The 18,346-nt window shown below is 43.2% G+C and overlaps 1 protein-coding gene across 23 annotated transcripts in view; it reads left to right on the top strand.

Moving 5' to 3' along the window:
* TTLL5 (tubulin tyrosine ligase like 5) overlaps positions 1 to 18,346 on the top strand; it is a 299,024-nt gene that overhangs the window by 27,040 nt on the left and 253,638 nt on the right. For all 23 annotated transcript variants that reach the window (XR_002074563.2, XR_002074564.2, XM_053889627.1 and 20 more), the window contains exons 6-9: positions 1,566 to 1,696; positions 6,430 to 6,512; positions 14,461 to 14,530; positions 15,031 to 15,115. Coding sequence is in view for 21 of the 23 variants with exons in the window: in XM_053889627.1 (XP_053745602.1) it covers positions 1,566 to 1,696; positions 6,430 to 6,512; positions 14,461 to 14,530; positions 15,031 to 15,115 (369 nt within the window). In the remaining 2 variants the exon portion in view is untranslated. The remainder of the gene's footprint in view (positions 1 to 1,565; positions 1,697 to 6,429; positions 6,513 to 14,460; positions 14,531 to 15,030; positions 15,116 to 18,346) is intronic.

Consider the following 18,346-nt stretch of genomic DNA (forward strand, 5'->3'; position numbering starts at 1 on the left):
GTTGATTTAGTTTCAAGGTGGGGGGGAGGGGCAGAGAGAGAGAGAATCCCAAGCAGGTCTGCACTGTTAGTGCGGACCCCGACGCAGGGCTTGAGCTTACGGACTGTGAGATCATGACCAGAGCTGGAACCAAGAGTCAGATGCTTACTTAACTGACTGAGCCACGCAGGCGCCCCTGGACTTTGTGACTTCTAATGAGCAGTATGTGGCAGAAGTCACATGGTGTCACTTCTGAGACTAGGTCATTAAAGTCATTGCAGCTTTGTTCTTGTCCCTTTCCTTCTCACGTCACCTGATGTAGGAGGAACCAGCTGTCATGTCACAAAGACACTCTGTTAGCCTTACAGAAAAATTCACATGGGGAGCTGTTTGTAAAGTGGGTCCTTCAGCCCTAGTCAAGCCTGATGGCTGTAGCTCTGGTCAACATCGTGATTGACATCTCATGAGGGAGCCCCGGACAGAACTGCCCAGTCCTGCTCCCCTCACACTCCTGACCCACAGAAATTTTTGTTACGGTTTTCATCTGTAAGGTTTTGGAGGTAATTTTATTATGCAGCAGTAGACAGCTAATAGAACTTACCAAACACTCTTATTAAACCCGGCCATCTCATTCCTAGAGAGATGAAAACTTACGTCCACGCAAAAGCTTACATTCTTACAAAAGTCCGTACGTAAATGCTTGTAGGGACTTTATCCGTATCTTCAAAAACTGGAAATGGCTCTCATGTCCTTCAGCTAGTGAATGGATAAAGAAACTGCGGTACATCCAAGCGGTAGACTACTACCGAGTCATAAAAAGGAATGAAATTCTGATGCATGCAGCCACAAGGATACGTCTCAGTTGTTGCCAGTTGCAACGAAAGAAGCCAGTCTCAGAAGGACGCGTGCTATATCATTCCATGTCCTTGGCTTTCCGAAAAAGGGCAAAATTATAGGGACAGAAAACAGATGAATGCTTGCCAGGGCCTGGAGGTGATTGGAAGGCTCTTGGGGTCACTACAGAGGGACTTGGGGTGACTTTTTGGGATGTTGGAATTGTTTGTGGTGGTGGTTACATAATTGCATTGTTTGTTCAAACTCTTAGAATTATACACTTCTTGGGGCACCTGGGTGGTTCAGTCAGTAAGCGTTCGACTTTAGCTCAGGTCATGATCTCGTGGTTCATGAGTTCGAGCCCCGCATTGGGCTCTGTGCTGACAGCTCAGAGCCCAGGGCCTGCTTCAGATTCTGTGTCTCCCTCTCTCCCTGCTCCTCCCCCACTCACACTCTGTCTCTCTTTCAAAAATAAACAAACATTAAAAAAAATTTTTTTTAAATTATACACTTCTTAAAAAGGGTAGATTTTACTGTATGCAAGTTATACCTTGATGAATAAATCTGACCAGAGAAATCCATTTTATGAAAATGATTAATAAATCTTTGGAGGTGACAAAGTGATAGATTTGAGATGTAATACTGTCCTCAATGACTGCTTCCGAACTGTGAACTATAAACTCTTTAGTATGTGATAACACGGGAAAACCTTTCACAGATGACTGAAATGGAAAAACTTTTACAATTTTTAGGTCATATGAACTAACCCGGAAGGACCGACTGTACAAAAACATCATTCGAATGCAGCATACGCATGGATTCAAGGCTTTTCACATCCTCCCTCAGACCTTTCTTCTGCCAGCTGAGTATGCAGAATTCTGTAGTAAGTGCCTGGCTGGGAAGGCCCCGATCCTTGGCCCCTGAACTTGGGGCAGACTTACCCCAAGGGCTAGCTACCTCGAGTCAGTAACTAATGAGGGCTTTTCACATCCTTAAAAAGTTGTGCTTCTTTACTAAAACAGTTAGGGAAATAATTTTAAGACTCTTTTTATTCTGATTATGTACCTGTATGTGTATTTTTAGTAAGCTCGTCACTGTCATTTCTGGAAGGACACATTGGTGCCCTGCACACATGCCCCTGTCAGGTACAAAAAGTCTCTTTATTGGCAAGACTTCGTGCCTATGTGAGAAAGTATATGCTTCTGGATTTGAACTATATATGCTTCCTTTTGAGTGTCTGTTTTCCTCTTGCCATTTAGGGGAATATTCCTGTCACCTTAACGTCTGGACTTGTGTGACTTAATGTCCTTTGAGGTTCAATGATCACGCATTTTTTAGTGTGAGGGTTTAGAGGTACCAGTTAGTCACAGTCTTGTTGGAGTTCAGGAGAATTGAAGAATACATGTGTTAGCCAAATGGGGAACCAAATGTCAGCTGTGTGGTTGGTAAAGCTAGATTGGGACCTGTGGCCTGCAGCCCATTCCCAGTGGGCTCCTTACTTCTTTTGCCTCGAAGTGAACGGTCTTCCCAGGTCCCAGCAGGTGAAATGGGCTGCTTCAGGCTTTCCTCCCTGGGGACAGAGCCCGAGTCAGTGGGCTTGGTGCACAGAAGAGGTGCGAGTACAGAGAAGGTGTGAGGCAGGTCTTTTGTGAGAGTCCGCACAGTAGTTGTAATATGAGCCAATACGGAACGAGTGTTTCCTTTCTGTAAAGCCCTCTTCCAAGTGGCATTTCTACTGTGAGGTAGGCACCGCTGTTATGCCAGGTTTACAGATGAAGAGATGAAGGCAGGCACGGAGAAGTCGGGAGCTTTCCGAAAGTCATGCAGGTTGCAAACGGTGCCGTCAGGTTCACACTTCGTGGTTTGGTTTTAGAGGCCGGGCTCTTCACCACCGGGCCTTGTTGCATAAAGACACTGGGCAGTGTGCCCACAGTGTCCACTTCCCGGTAACACCGGTGAGAGAGGATCAAGGAGGACACGAGGGGAGGACAGACACATAGATATCTTTCTTCTCGGTAAGTCCAAGAGAGAGACTATTCCTGTCTTATGGGTAGAGGAGGCATGGAGAGAAGAGAAAGTTCTCTCTAGACTTCCTGACCCTTGATTTTCTTAACCTGTAAGACTTAACAGTCTGGTTGCCCAGTGCGGGGTTCATCCTCTGGGACTTCCGTCATCAGGATCTCCTGCTTCCACCCTGGTGAGGCCGTTTCTCTGATAGCACCTATTCCAGCGGGGACGCTTGACGGTTCATTGTTTGCCCACAGAAGGCTCTGGAATGGGTCAGAAGAGCTCTGTTGTTGGACTCAAAGCCGAAAACTTACAGCTTAGAATTTTTATTATGTGACTTTAGCCACGTTACTTAAACTGCTCTGTGCCTTAGCTTCCTCCTCTGTAAAGTGGGCTTATTACTAGTACTGACCTTATAGTGTTATTGGGATGTTTAAGTAGGTTAATACATGGAAAGCACTTGGAATGGCACCTGATAGGTGTTGAATAAGTGTTCAATGTTATTCCCTTTTTCAAGTGACGTTGAGATGTATTGTTACATAATAAAAGATCATGCGATAAGCCAACACGATAGCATAAAAAATACTTCAACTAACGTGTTAGCAACATGGCCCAGGTGTGAAAACTCCTGTTAAAGTGTACAATAATTCCCTATTAAAGTCTACAGGAATCTGAAATGAAAATTCCCTTTGTCCTCTCTCTGCTATTTCTTATCCTGTTGTTTTCCCTTTGGAGGCAGGTTCAGGGGTGGGGATGCTCATTCAGATGACTGGATAGAGTTAGGATTCCTCCATCAGTTCAAGCGTGACCTGTCTTTCAGTAGGATTGCTTCTTTAGCGTATTATTCAAACTCGTATGTGCTCTACTTTTTAACAAAAATGAATTCAAAAGGTCAATAGAACACACAGAATTAATACAGCCGTAACTCAGGGCCACCATGTTTAGCCCCAGGACAGTTACTGTAGGCAAATGGTGTTCTTCAGTCCCCCAAACAAATCACTTAATGATGTCATCACCAAAGACCACAGCAGGGACCCACCATGTTTGTGGAAAAGGGGGGAGAGGGAAGACATGATAGTCAAGAGGAGTCATCTTGATTTCAGTCTTGCCAGGATGCCATTCATTCTTTGCCAGTTGTCCAGAGTCCATGACCTCTAAGCTAAAATTCATTTGGGGGAGATCCAACATCGTTGGGTTAGTTGAGTTGCTAAGGTTACATATTAGGGGAGAAACACACCTATTTGTACCACTTCTTTCAGAAAGACATTCCTCTTCTCCATAAAGGCTATTTTAAGTTCTTCTCTTCCTTTGGTCTCCACCCGCCATATGATAGCCCAGAAATTCCATTTTCTCCATGGCTTATGTTCCTGCCCTCCATTGCCCACTCGAGTGTGAGCAATAGATTTTTGAGAAGGAAAGGAACGCAGGTTAGCCTTTAGAAAAATAATTGTGTGAAATGAATTGGAGGGAGCAAGGGGAGGAACGCAGTGGTCACTTGGAAGGTTAATTGCAGCAATCCAGAGAAGAAGTGCAGTTGAACTGAACCAGGTAGCTGGAATGGAAAAGAGGGAGTGGAAAGAGCGATAGAATAAACAGAGTGTACCAGCTGGCTTTAAGTAGTGAGGCCAGGGTCAAAGATGGCTCTAGAGGTGTGAATCTGGGAAGTTAAGAAGCTTAGAAGCACACTTTTTTAATGTTTTTTGCTTTTTTTAAACATTTACTCATTTTCGAGAGTGAGAGAGACAGAGTGTGAGCAGGGGAGGGGCAAAGAGAGAGGGAGACACAGAACCTGAAACAGGCTCCAGGCTCCGAGCCGTCAGCACAGAGCCAACTCACAGACAATGAGATCATGACCTGAGCCGAAGTCAGCCGCTTAACTGACTGAGCCACCCAGGCGCCCTGCTAAGAAGCATGTTTTTAACCAGGGAGTGTAACCAGAACTGTAAAAGAAGAGCTATTAAAAGGGATGAGGAGTGTGAAATTTGGGAGCAAGTGTGGATTTGAGATGCCTAGAGGCTTCCATGCGGTGATTTGCAGGCAGTTGTAAAGGCAGAGTTGAGTTCTGGCAATAGATTCTGGAAATCGCAGGTATGGAGGTAGATGTGATCATAAGGGAGAGAAAAAGTGAAGAAGCACCCAGAGAGGAGAGAGAGCTTGAAGATAGGAGCTAAGGAATGGGGTCCCAGAGGAGCCAGGAGAGGGTTAAATCAAGAACAGACACGTGGAAAGATGCTCAACATCACTCATCATCAGGGAAATGCAAATCAAAACCACGAGGAGATGTCGCCTCACACCTGTCAGAATGGCTAGTGTGAAAAAGACAAGAAATAGCAAGTATTGGCAAGGACGTGGAGAAAAGGGAGCCCGTGTGCATGGTTGGTGGGCATGTAAGCTGGGGCAGCTGCTTTGGAAATTGGCGTGGAGGTTCCTGAAAAAATTCAAATAGAAATATATGACCCGGCAATTCTACTCAGTATTTACAGGAGAAAATGAAAGCACTAATTCAAAAAGATATATGCACTTCTGTGTTTATTGCTTCATTATTTACAATAGCCAAAATATGGAAGCAACCTAAGGGTCCATCCACAGATGACAGATAAAGATATGATTGATACGTGTGCACAATGGAATATTACTCAGGCAAAGAAAGAATGAAATCTTGCCATTCATGACAACATGGATGGACCGAGAGGGTATTGTATTACGTGAAATAAATTAGACAGAGAAAGACAAACACCATATGATTTCACTTATATGTGGGATCTTAAACAAAAAAAAAAACAGAAAAAGACTCATCAATGTGGAGAACAAACTGGTGGCTGCCAGAGGGGAGGTGGGTGGGAAGGGTGGGCGAAACGGGTGTAGGGGATTCACAGGTGCACAGGCTTCCAGTTTTAAAGTGAATAAGTCACAGGGATGAAAAGTACACTGTAGGAATATGGTCAATAATATTGCAATGACTGTGTGTGGTGACAGAGGGTAACTACCCCCATTGTGTTACTTCGTTACGTATATAAACGTTGAATCACTATATTGTGTGTATAAAAAGGTAAAGGGCACCTTTTAATCACTTGTAAATTATTGTCCTCCTGCGCCGCTTGCACATGGTTTGATTTAAGATGATTTTTTTTTTCTTACAAGCTAAGAGTGATCACTTAAGGAAATTAGTCATTTCAGGCGACGTAGTGTTTGACTCATATTGGCACTCTGCAGTGTGAGCTTCTGGACGCCCTCGGGTTAATGGAGGCGAGAATCTCAAGATTCGTGAAGGCTGTTTTGTGACAGTGATAAACCAACATCAGATAGTTAGTTGCCTTATTTTGCTTTCACTCTCTCATTCAAGAAAGAGGGGAAATGGTGGAAGAAATATGTAATTTTGCTGCCTCCTCCTCCTCCTTTTCCCTCCCCACCCCTGCTCTGTTTTTGTGCGCATTTTTGAAGCTGGTTTAGAAATACAGGTTATTTTAGCTGTGCTGCCCTTCACTTACAAACCTGGAGAACGCTTCGGGTATCTAGTTAACCATTGTTGAAATTTAAGATGACAAACTCTTGTCCTTTCTTTCTCTTTGTTTCTCTCTCTCCCTTTTAATCTCCCAATATTTTGAGCAGATTCATACTCAAAGGACCGGGGACCTTGGATAGTAAAACCAGTGGCCTCTTCTAGGGGGCGGGGTGTCTACCTGATCAACAATGTAAGTATGCAGCAGGTGGCACCCTCTGCTGCTGCTGCTGCTTTTCTTATTTTTATTTTTATTTATTTATTTATTTATTTATTTATTTATTTATTTAATGTTTGTTTTTTTTTTTTGAGACAGAGAGAGAGCATGAACGGGGGAGGGTCAGAGAGAGAGGGGGACACAGAACCCGAAGCAGGCTCCAGGCTCTGAGCCGTCAGCACAGAGCCCGACGCGGGGCTCGAACTCACGGACCGTGAGATCATGACCTGAGCCGAAGTCGGGCGCTCCACCGACTGAGCCACCCAGGCGCCCCCTTTTTTTTTTTTTTTTTTTTTAAAGTAAGGTCCATACCCAAACATGGGGCTTGAACTCACAACTACAAGATCGAGAGTCACACGCTCCACCGACTGATCCAGGCAGGTGCCCTGGCACCCTCTCTTCTTATTGGCTTTTCCCTGCTTCACCCTCCTCCTGATACGATTTTTTTTTTTTCATTGAGAGTAGGTGTTCCTTTCTGAAATCTGCATTCAGAAGTGTGAGGTGAGGTTGGGTGTGAGTTGGCTACTATTCACCTTACTGTCAGTAACCTCTTCCTGTGCCAACAGTTACCTTATGGCTAAAAAGTCACTTGATCACATGTTGAGGAAGAGCAGCCTTTGGGGTCAGCAGAAAAGAGGTTCCTTTTCTACTTTTAGCATATTGTCATATTCCTCAGCACTAAGCATTCATTGGTAGGACACACATTTAGTTTCTCTTGTGAGCAGAACTGTGGGTTCCTGCCCTCAAGGTCATTGAGGAAATGAACCTTGGTGTGGTATGGAATTCTTGACGCTGTTTCTGTATCTCCCTCTCTCCTCCTCCTCCTGCCTTATCCTTTTCTGTTTTTCAAAAGTCATCAGTATCTTGATTCTTTGCCAAATCCTCATTCAAAGTTGTTTGTTAAGTCGAGTACATATACGGAGTAAATAAAATTTCAATCCCAGCCTCACTTCCTAGACTTTTTTTTTTTAACGTTTATTTATTTTTGAGAGAGAGAGAGAGACATAGCATGAGAGCGGGAAGAGGCAGAGAGAGAGAGGGAGACACACAATCTAAAGCAGGCTCCAGGCTCTGAGCTGTCAGCATAGAGCCCGACGCGGGGCTTGAACTCGCTGTAAGATCATAATGTGAGCCGAAGTCTGATGCTCAATTGACTGAGCCACCCAGGCGCCCCTCACTTCCTAGACTTTTAACGGTAGTTTTTAACCTAATATAGTTGATTTATGTTTCTTTTCTTAACTTTACAATGTGTTTAATTCCCATTTTGATATGCTTCACCCTCACATCGCCATCTACCCTCCCTTCCACATTCCATTACTGATTACCTTTTATATTTCAGGGTTTATACAATTATGTTATCTTCAATAACTGTGATTCCATTTCTCTGCTTTATCTTTAAGTTGAGTAAAAAATTTAATTAAACTGAGTAGAAACTTCACAGCATTGAATTCTGAAATTTCACCAGCATTTCATTCTGGGTCTTTTCTCATTCTTACTTCTGGACATTTGGTCAACCCTTTTAGTCTGGAAACTAGTGTTTTTCTTTGTTTCAGGAGAAATTATCCATTTTTTTATCTTTGTCTCTGCTACTAGACCTCTTTTTTGAGGCATTCTTGGTCTTTCTTTTTTGTCAACTTGTCTCTGATTTTAAATTCTTGATTCTCCCCCATCTTGATCTTTCTGGATCACCAGTTTGAGCTTTATGCATTTTAATGTTCATTTTATCTACTGTATTTATGTATTGGCTATCATAGTTTGTAGAAACTTTCATTTTCTGATTTGCCTTTTTGTTTTCTTTAATAACAGCCTGTAGTTGCTTAATGGATTAATGGATACAGTTTGCTGGTTGGCCTTAGTAAGGGTATCAGTTGAAAGTTTCTTAAAAGTTCTCTTCTGTTTTGTGTATTTTCTTGGGATTGCCTTTTCCCCCCCATGCTGTTGGGCTTTCTCAGTTTCAGTGACCTTAGATGTTGAGTTGTATTTGTGAACAAAAGACTAGACTGATTGAAATTGACAGCTGACCTAGGTTTCCCGTACTGTCCTGTAGGAGTAATTCCCTAGTAGTTTCTCCCTGGACAGGAGGCTAACTCAGTTTTGTGCAAGGGCAAACTGTGTTGACTCACAGGCTGGGAGTGGACGGGAGTGAGGAGTGTGTTTCTTTCTGTCCACCCCTGCCAAAATAGAGCAGGCCTTATTCTGAATACAGAGGAAGATTTTGGTGATTTCGCCCCTGGTCAGCACTACCTTTCCTGTCTTTTCCTGTGTGTCTGTTGTAGGGATAGAGTGGCCTCAAATTCCACTCCTCTGTCTGATCTCTCTACCGACACAAGACGTCCTCCCCAGAATATCATCGTTAGGTTCTATTCTGAGGGCCAAGCTTTGGGTGTTGGAGGAGGGCCACTCACTTAATTAAGAATTAATTACCTGGTTCTTGTTCCTCGGCCCACTCCTGGGCCATGTTTGTTCACTGCCAGCTTGGAATTTCTCAGAGGCTCCTTGAGATCACCCTCATCTCTGTTATTTTCCTTCTTCTGCTCTGTTTTCTCAACCTGATCCCATCTGCTTTCTATCTTTCAGGGTTTCCTTAAACTTTTGGTCTCTTATTGGCTCCTTTAAATGTTTTCTAGCTTTGTTATTATTTCATTCTTTTAAAAACCTCTTCACTGTCCTTCCAGTGGGACTCTGGAAGGGAAGAAAGGGAGTGTGTGTGGGGGGGGGGGGGCAGGGAGGAGGTCAAGTACTCTGTTTTAAATTCCCCAATTCTCTTTTTACATGGTCTGAGCTATTTCCTACACGCACAGAAACTAACTTTCTGAGAGGTCTTTCACATTGAAAAGTCCTTAAATTCAGTCTGGACTGAAAACTGAGCAATAATAGCAATAATAGCAGATCTTACGTGCTACAGAAATACAGGATCTGGTTGTGGTACAGCAGCTACTCCAGCCTGAGCCCCAGGCTACAAGTGCTGTTACCTGGCCCCGGGTCACTCTGGAGGCCCTTTTCCCTGGAGTGTCTTGTGACAGAAGGCCCTGGTCACATGCTTTGGATCTCTCTTTTCTCGTTTCTGTTCTGACCTTGGCGCGAAGGCTCCTGTCGGACAGCTTTTCCTTCAGCTCCGCGCCAGGGGCTCCAGTGTTGTTTGAATCTCTTAGACGGCACTGGTTTGGGTCTGGGTTTTAGCTGCCAAATGGAATTGCTATTGAAAGTCAACTGTGGTACAAGTTTGCTTTTTATTTTCTTAGACATGAGTCAAAAAGAATAGGATCTATTTCCAGCTCATCTGGGGCTTTTTTTCTTTTGGAATGCTCTTTTGCCCTGGTGATTTGTTATTTTGAAACCAACATCATAAAGGATAGAAAAGTTAAACTTTCCTCAGTGGGGCTGAGAACCCAGTGCCCTGACTCTTCCCTGGATGGAGTCTCCTAAGGAGGGTGACAAGTCTTTAGAGAATGCACTTGGCAGGCTCTCTTTCTCCCTCCCACCTCTCCCTGGGCTGAATCCCTAGAGACCCCCTGCGTAGATCAAAGTACTTGGCAGGACCCTTTGCCTCCCTCCTCCTCCTCAGTGAGGCTTTGGAATGAGTCTGATTCTTTGAGGTATTTGGTGGAGGTGCCAGACAGAAGCCTGGGAAGATGCCAGCAGGCGCGGGGTTGGGGGGGGGGGGGGGGGCGGGCAACATGTGGACATAATGGGAAAATATTCCCATTTCACTCCCCAAACTGGAATTTTATCACCTTTTACGCAGGCCTACAAACCATGTAGTTAATACTCTTCTCTCTCTGCTTATGCACAAGGCCTCACCATCCCCTCTTTTCCATACCTGGATCTTTTCCCATGGAATATGTGACCCATTAGCCAACTGGATGAAGTAACTCTTTCCAAGGCTGCTGCCTGCTTTCCTTTCAGATTTGAGGGGGAGGGGGCCGGAGTGCTCAGGCAGAGAGGGTCTGTGAGCTGAACTGAAGTGAGCGGGTGCGGGACTTGGGGGGCGGGTGGAGTTAGGTGTGAAGGCCAAATAAAAATATCTTTCCCTGTCTTCCCCACTGGAGAGGGGCTCTCACTAAAAATTCCCAATAATAGTCATAACCTTTTGGAAAATATCTGCAAACGGCAACTTTTACCATTACAAGAACGGGATAAAGGATAGAAAAAGCGTTACTTTTATGAAATACTGAAGAGAGAAGTATGAGCTCCTGCAGACAGAAGTTATCTTGGCCAGTCAGCTACCTTCCTCTCTTATGATGTGCTCTATTAACTCTAGAAATACAGCCCAGAGGAGCAGAGCTCTGTTTGCTCCATCTCCCTCCGTGACTAAGTGCCCTATTTTCCCCATGTAGTATATTCAAGTCGAGGAGGGAAAGCGCCGGCATTTTCTGATTAAGGTGTGACTTTGATTATGGAAGTCAGATCATTCTTCTTTGTCATTATCTCATATTAATGTTTTCTTTGAGATTTTGAAGTAGCAGGGGGGGTATTTGGTTTACTCTATTTACTCTGTGAACATAATTCCGTATAGCTCTCTTGTTTCTATTTGTTTATATGTTGTTATCTTAAGCGCTCTCTTATTTTTTTCTTCATTGTTCAAGAAATATTTAGGGAGTCCTTGCTGTGTGCCAGGTGCTGCCGCTCCTTAAAACCTTTTGAGGAGTAGGGATTATCTCTTAATGCTAACACTGATACTAAGCTAACGTATCTTCGTTATAACTCGGTGCACGGCTCTGAGCGGAGGGGTGTGTGGAGTGCTATGATGATGATGATGCAGGCTGTTGGGTTGTGGAACTTCGTAGAACCCTAGAGGTGCTACGGAGTTTGCACTAAGAGTAATAACTGATATTTCTTGCGCATTTAATGTGTGCCTACCCCTGTACCTTCCAGATACAGACTCAGGTAGTCTTTAGAAGAACCCCATGAGGTAGTTTACTGTTATTTCCTTGGTAAGTGGTAGAGTCAAAATTATAATTCAGGTCTAGCTGATTCCAGAGCATAACACTCTTAACCACTGTACCACTCTACCTTACAACAACTTAACAGATACCATGAGATTTAGTCTTAAAGTCCATTTAGAAAAATGGATGTATTTCCAACTTTCCCAACAGTTTAGATCTTGCTTTAGCATACTTTGGAGGGCATTTGGAGCTTGGACTTGAACTCATTTGAAGTGAGTCAGTTGGGGATGGATGAAAAGGAAACAGGCTTGAAAATATCAAAAGGCTTTCGTTAGTTGCTTCTTAGCAACTCATGTAATGTATGTAACACTACACAAAAAAACTATACCCAGACCCTTCTCTTCTTCGTTGAGGTTACAGTTGAATTCCTGGTGCAGGTAGAGATGAGAGGTTCAGACCACTGAACAAATATTAAAGTTACCTAAATAATGTGCGAGATTATGTTATGCATAACCCAGGGGACAAATGTGTATGACGAGGGAGGGAAGAGAGGAAATGGGCAAGGACAGTAGATGTGTTATGGAATGAAGACGATTACCAGTGTAGTCTCTGGTTCAGAGGAAAGTTGGGTGGTCGATATCTGTTGCAACCTGTAGGTGTTACTCAGTGGGAAGAGGTCTGCAACTTTATTTTAGGTTTGGAACACAGACTTGAGGCTTGCTCCTTTGTGCTATGATTCATCAGTTCTTACGCACTAACTCGACTCCAAATGGAGATAGCACTTGTGAGAAAGTGATCACGAAAAGTAAGGGAGTCTGGAAATGGTGTGGGTGCTCAAGTCCATGAGTATGAATCAGCAGTGATTGTTGCCATGTCCGTGTGATGCAGGGAGATGGGTTGTGAAAGTTGTGTTCTGAGTGTGGGACAGCAACAGTGGGAAATGAGAGGGGAGTCTCTTTCTCTTGCCCCTGGGGTTGCTCATCGTGTTTGATGTTACGGGCCACAAAATTATCCTTATTTTATGTAGTATTTGGGGGTAGCAAATGCACTGCTATAAAGACAGTCTTTTGAAATTGGGGGACAGTATTATAGGTCAGGACTTTGGGAAAAGATGTGAATAGTACCTAAGAGTTAAGCCTCCGAGGCAGACTGCCTGAGTTCAAATGCTGCTCTGTCACTGTGTGACATCTGTAATATTTAGATGGTGATATACCTGCCTCGTAGGGTTGGGGGAGGATTAAGTGAAATAATACTTGTGAAAAACTAGAACAGCGCTAGACACACAGCAAATGTTCATTCAGTGCATTTGTTAAATTTTATTTTTTTCTGCAAATTTTAATCGTTAACTTCTGTTGCCACTACCGTAGCTGTTATCATTGCAGTTATTACTATAGCCACTTCCCTTTTGGACTCCTTTTGTCCTGGATAGATTGTGGTGGCTTCCAGCTCGTTTTTCTGCCTTAATATAATCCCACACAGAGTTGTGCTATTCCCTATATTTTAACCTTACTATTTACTTAATCAAGAATCCATAATAATTTCCTGCTCCCCACCATGTTCAGGCCAACTTAACCCTTGTTGGGGGTTCGAATCCCTTTGCCAGCGGGGTCTCCTAATATTCTAACCATACCTTTTCATTATTCCCCAGGTCTGTCTTTTAGCCCCAGGTCAGTGAATCTGTCTCCTCTCCTTTCTCCTGAGCTTTGTGCTGCCATCTTTCCACGGCAGCTTCCTTTCCTTTCTACCATGTGCTCAATAGCTTTCAACACTCACTTCTGCACCTACTCTTCCAGGAAAGGCCTTCCCTGACTGATCATCCCACTAACTCATCTGCACTTGTATTTTGCAGTCTCATGTCTTGTGCTTGCAGATATGCTGGTTTGTGTTCTTTCAAATTATATATTTTGGGGGCGCCTTTGGCTGAGCGTCCAACCTTGGCCCAGGTCATGATCTTGTAGATCGTGAGTTTGAGCCCCACATCGGGCTCACTGCTGTCAGCGCAGAGCCTGCTTCTGATCCTGTTTCCCTCTCTCTGCCCTTCCCTTGTTTGCATTCTCTCGCAAATAAACAAACATTAAAAAAAAAAAAAAACAACTCTATATTTTGCTGTCCCTTTACCTAAATATTAAACTCTTCAGAAGTAGGGATTAGGCTCTGAGGGCAGAGATTGTGTGTGTTTTGTTCATCACTGTATCCTAAGTACCTTATACAGTATCCAAATACTCATGATTATTTGTTGTAGAAACAACTCTTTTTTCATGGAAAAACTCTTTAAAAGGGCTAGTTCATTCTTGATACGTAGTGGCATAGGACGTACAACTGATGAGCCCATGAAACATCCATCCCATTTCCCAAATGCCAGGATCCATTGTGGAAAGATCTGTAAGTTTTCTAAGCAACTTAACGAAAGTCTTCACTTAAGAATAATGGTAGTATTTAGGGGCGCCTGGGTGGCTCCGTCGGTTAAGCTTCCGACTTCGGCTCAGGTCATGATCTCACAGTCTGTGAGTTCAAGCCCCGCATCGGGCTCTGTGCTGACGGCTCGGAGCCTGGAGCCTGCTTCAGATTCCGTGTCTCCCTCTCTCTCTGCCCCTCCCCTGTTCATGCTCTGTCTCTCTCTGTCTCAAAAATAAATAAACATTAAAAAAAAAAAAGAAGAATGGTAGTATTTTAAAATTTCCATCACCCTTTACACTTGGGAGAAAACACATTTTTATTTATTTTTTAAGTAGCTTTTATTGTCTTGGCATGTAACTATTTAATGTCATGTATATAAATCTTTAAAGCTGTTATGGCTCTATTTATTATGTGACAAGTGCTGTGTAAATTTATTTTTCACCCCTACTGTAATTGGATATCCGTAGTGTTTCTAAGTGTTATGTGGCCAGTTGAATATAGAGGTAGCTTGTAGGGAAACTTGTCTTAGAGTTTTAGTTTGCCATTTTATCATTTCTAAAAGGTCAAGAACTCTGCTCCCTTATTGTAAATTAGGATTCCTTTGCATTTCTGTCCTTTTATTCTTTGTCTTTACTCCATAGCCGAACCAGATTTCCCTGGAAGAGAACATCCTGGTCTCCCGTTACATTAACAACCCCCTGCTCATAGATGGTGAGTTGAGATTAGGCTGTTGGCTGGACTGGGCTAGATCTTGCTAATTTTAAAACATATTTTCACAGTCTTCTCTAGTAAGCCTTTATGAAGCTAGTGTGAAGTTCTTGGCAGCTGTGGCCCCAGAGATGAGGCTGGTGCCTTCTGTACCTTGTGGGATTATTTTGACAGTGAAATAGAAATGAATAGAAAAGCAAATGCTTTATAGCACATATATGTGAAGACTGTGTGGTACGTATGTGTAAGCTCTCTTTCACATTTTATGTGTGTGTATATATATATACACACATATATATGTATACATATATACACATATATATATACACACATATATATGAAATATATAATTATTCTCAGAAGGCAAGGTGTGCTGCAGGCAGTATGTGTTTTGTTGGGAGATTAGTCTTTCTTTCATATTTCTTTGTTACATTGTCTTGTTCGTCTTACAACAGAAAACAAATGACCTGCATTTTTCCTGTGAACCCCAATTTTTTTTCTAGATTTCAAGTTTGATGTGCGCCTCTATGTGCTTGTGACTTCCTACGATCCCCTTGTCATCTATCTCTATGAAGAAGGGCTGGCTAGGTAAGAGACTTTTGGGGGAGGAGGGGTGTTTATCAGAGTGAATCCATTAAAGAGTGTGTTAAGATCAGGCTGTTTCTTCCTTTTGTGTTCAACTCAGAAAAATAGAGCGTACCCAGATGGATTTCAGATTACAGAAAATCAGTCATGTTACTTTAAGCTGCACTTGTATATCCGCAGGTGGGAATAACCATCTGTATGTAAACACACACCTTTGCCAACCGGGCTGTAGGATCACATTGTACATTTTCATGCAGTGGCAATTGTTATGGTGACCCTGGGGCATTAAGATAATTTGTCATTGTTCTTTACAACTCAACTAGAAAAAAAAAATCCCACATTTGTTACCTGTTACATACCAAACATTCATTTCAATGCTCACAACAGCCTTACAGTTGATGCAGTTTTGCAGTTGGGACAAGGGAACTTGGTCACTTTTTGGAGCGCTTCCAGCCAGATGGTGGTGGAGTGGGATTTGAACTCACGGATCTGACTTCAGAGCTCATGGCCTGAGCTGTTTCATGCCTCTTGTATTTTGGGGGCATTAGCTGCACCCCACCCCACCCCCCTCCAGCAAGTAATATGCTTCACAGTGATTGTTTATACATTATTTTGTTTCTCTTGAGGTACTTTTTAGGTTTTAAGGTAATGTGGCTTACTTATTACAAAATTGAGTTCAAGTTGTAATAATCTGAAAAATTTCCCCCACAGCCACAGAGTTTTACAAGTAATAATATTTTCATAGGCCCTTTACATTGTTTAAAATAAATACATAACTTTGCTGTGCTTGTGTTCCTTTCCCCCACAAAACTAGCATTTGCACCGTATAATATATATTTACTAGCTCGCTTACCGTGAAGTTCCTTTTATGTGAGGGGCCTTATAGGGCACAGCAGTTCGGGGGGTGGGGGTGCTTTGTACCCACGGTCAGCCATGACAAGCTAAAAAGCATGGCCTGTGTGTGTTTGTGTATTTTAGAAAATGCACTTGGAAGATGGGAAATCTCATGGTGTAAAAGAAGGCTACCTATTTAAGTTTAGTTACTTTGACACATGCTATTGTACTCTGGAAACTGTTATTTTAGAATACTTTTTTAATTACATCATGTACCTAAATTCTTCGATGCATCCTGTGACTAGAATTGGAGGGTGAGCTCGGTTAACCAGCTTGTAGCTGGCTGAGCCGTGCCTTCCTTTCACCTCTAGGTGGCAGTGACAGCATTCGTAAACATTGTCCTCTTCTAAGTTAAGGTGTCTGAGTTGGAGCCTGAGGAACACTGGAGGCTACTGAAGCTCCATGGTTCTGGACTCCTGTTCCTTGAATATCGAATATTGAGGAGGGGGACACTAACATTTCTCAGTTTTTAGGTAAAGGGCTGAACCAGCATCTGAGTGCCAACTGACTCCTAGGTCTGATCAGATTTTCACAGGCAGGAAGTTTTCTCTGGTGTTTAGAGGCACGTGTGTTCTCCTACTTTGAAGCACAGGTTTCAAAGCTGAGTCCCCATCCTCTCTAGATTAAAAAGAAGGGAAGATATACCCTTCCTTCTGCTCAGGTGAACAAGGTGCTGAGGGTTTTCCATTTTGTAAGTTAAGATGATCTGAGCTGTCCTTTTGTAGCGTGAGCGTCTCCACTCCCTTCCCTCCCCCTGTCGTCACCTCATCTTGCCTCTTGTGCCCTTCTCAGGGGCTCATTGTGTTCTGCCACAATTTGAACTTCTTGAGTAGGGAAAAGACCTCAAGGTATACCCACTGTTTCTCAAGGATATCGTACCAGCATGTTTGGCATATTGCTCCCAAGACATTGCATTCACAGTATTTTTTTATATTTATTTTTATTTTTGAGGAGAGAGAGAGAGAGAGAGAGAGAGAGAGACATGGAACACAAGTGGGGGGAGGGGCAGACAGAGAGGGAGACAAAGAATCCAAAGCAGGCTCCAGGCTCTGAGATGTCAGCACAGAGCCCGATGCGGGGCTCGAACCCATGGAACGCGAGATCATGACCTGAGCCAAAGTCAGATGCTCAACCAACGGAGCCACTCAGGCGCCCCGCATTCACCGTATTAATAGCCCTTTCTATTGGTAAAATTTGGCATAGCTTTAAGGCCTCAGTGGCTCAGATATGAAATGAGAGCAATACCAATGTTTATGATAGAATTTACTACCGATATGCCAGTGCTTTGGCTACTGGGTGTGTGTTGGAAGTCAGAATCCACTGAATCGAATAACTGTCTTCTCTTGCCTCCAGCAGGAACTGAATGTATGTATGTGTGGGTGTGTGTGTACTGTCTTTTGGTGGATGCTTTTTTTTTTCCCCCAGAATAATTTAGAAGACAGCTTTTTAAAAACTTAGTCCGAACTGAAGCAAATAATAGGACTTTTCAGGACTTTGTCACAGTTAAGCTAAAAGCATTGGTGAATATAAAAGCTTGACACAAGGACGGTGCAGTATGTCAGGCTCTTAGCAAGTCTTGCCAGGCATGTTGCTCTGCACCATAACTTCCAGGTGCCCAAGTTCCTGTATCTTTTTAAAAAAAGTTCTTTAAGTGTTTATTATTTTGAGAGACAGAGAGAGAGAGAGGGACAGTGTGAGCAGGGGAGGGGCAGAGAGAGGGAGACACAGAATCCGAAGCAGGCTCCAGGCTCTGAGCTGTCAGCACAGAGCCCGACGCGGGGCTCGAACTCCCCGACCGGAGATCATGACCTGAGCCGAAGTTGGACGCTTAACCGTGAGCCACCCGGGCGCCCCCTCAGGTTCCTGTGTCTTAACTCACTGTGTATCTTGGCTTTCATCTACTTTTTAATCCTCAGAATCCGCTCAACTGTGTCACCACATCCAGCAATAGTCTGTAGCTTCTCTGGATCTGCAGCCTCTAGTAATTTTGAGTCACGTGTGTTTTATGTAGATGTTACTGAAGATAAGCAGTTTGGGATGAGATCACTAGGCCATTTTACTTCGAGGCTCAACAAGGAAAACCGTAATTTTTCCTAAAGAGACAGTCCTGGCAGCAGATATAATTGGCTTCCTCGTTAGAAAAGAAGGGTCTTATCCCGTAACACTTGTTTTGGGCCTCGAATTAATGCTTAGGCGACATAAAGATTAAATTCATTTCACAAGACTGTTTTGTGAAGTAAATATTTTGTGTTAATTCTTGACCTTTTTAAACTTAAGAAAAAAGACCAGAAATAGTTTCTTTTTAGAGTCATAATTTCCAGGTGTCCTTGTTGTTTTATT

Source organism: Panthera pardus, unplaced genomic scaffold (genome assembly GCF_024362965.1).
Source record: "Panthera pardus isolate Hobbes unplaced genomic scaffold, ASM2436296v1 HiC_scaffold_24, whole genome shotgun sequence".
Lineage (NCBI taxonomy): Eukaryota > Metazoa > Chordata > Mammalia > Carnivora > Felidae > Panthera > Panthera pardus.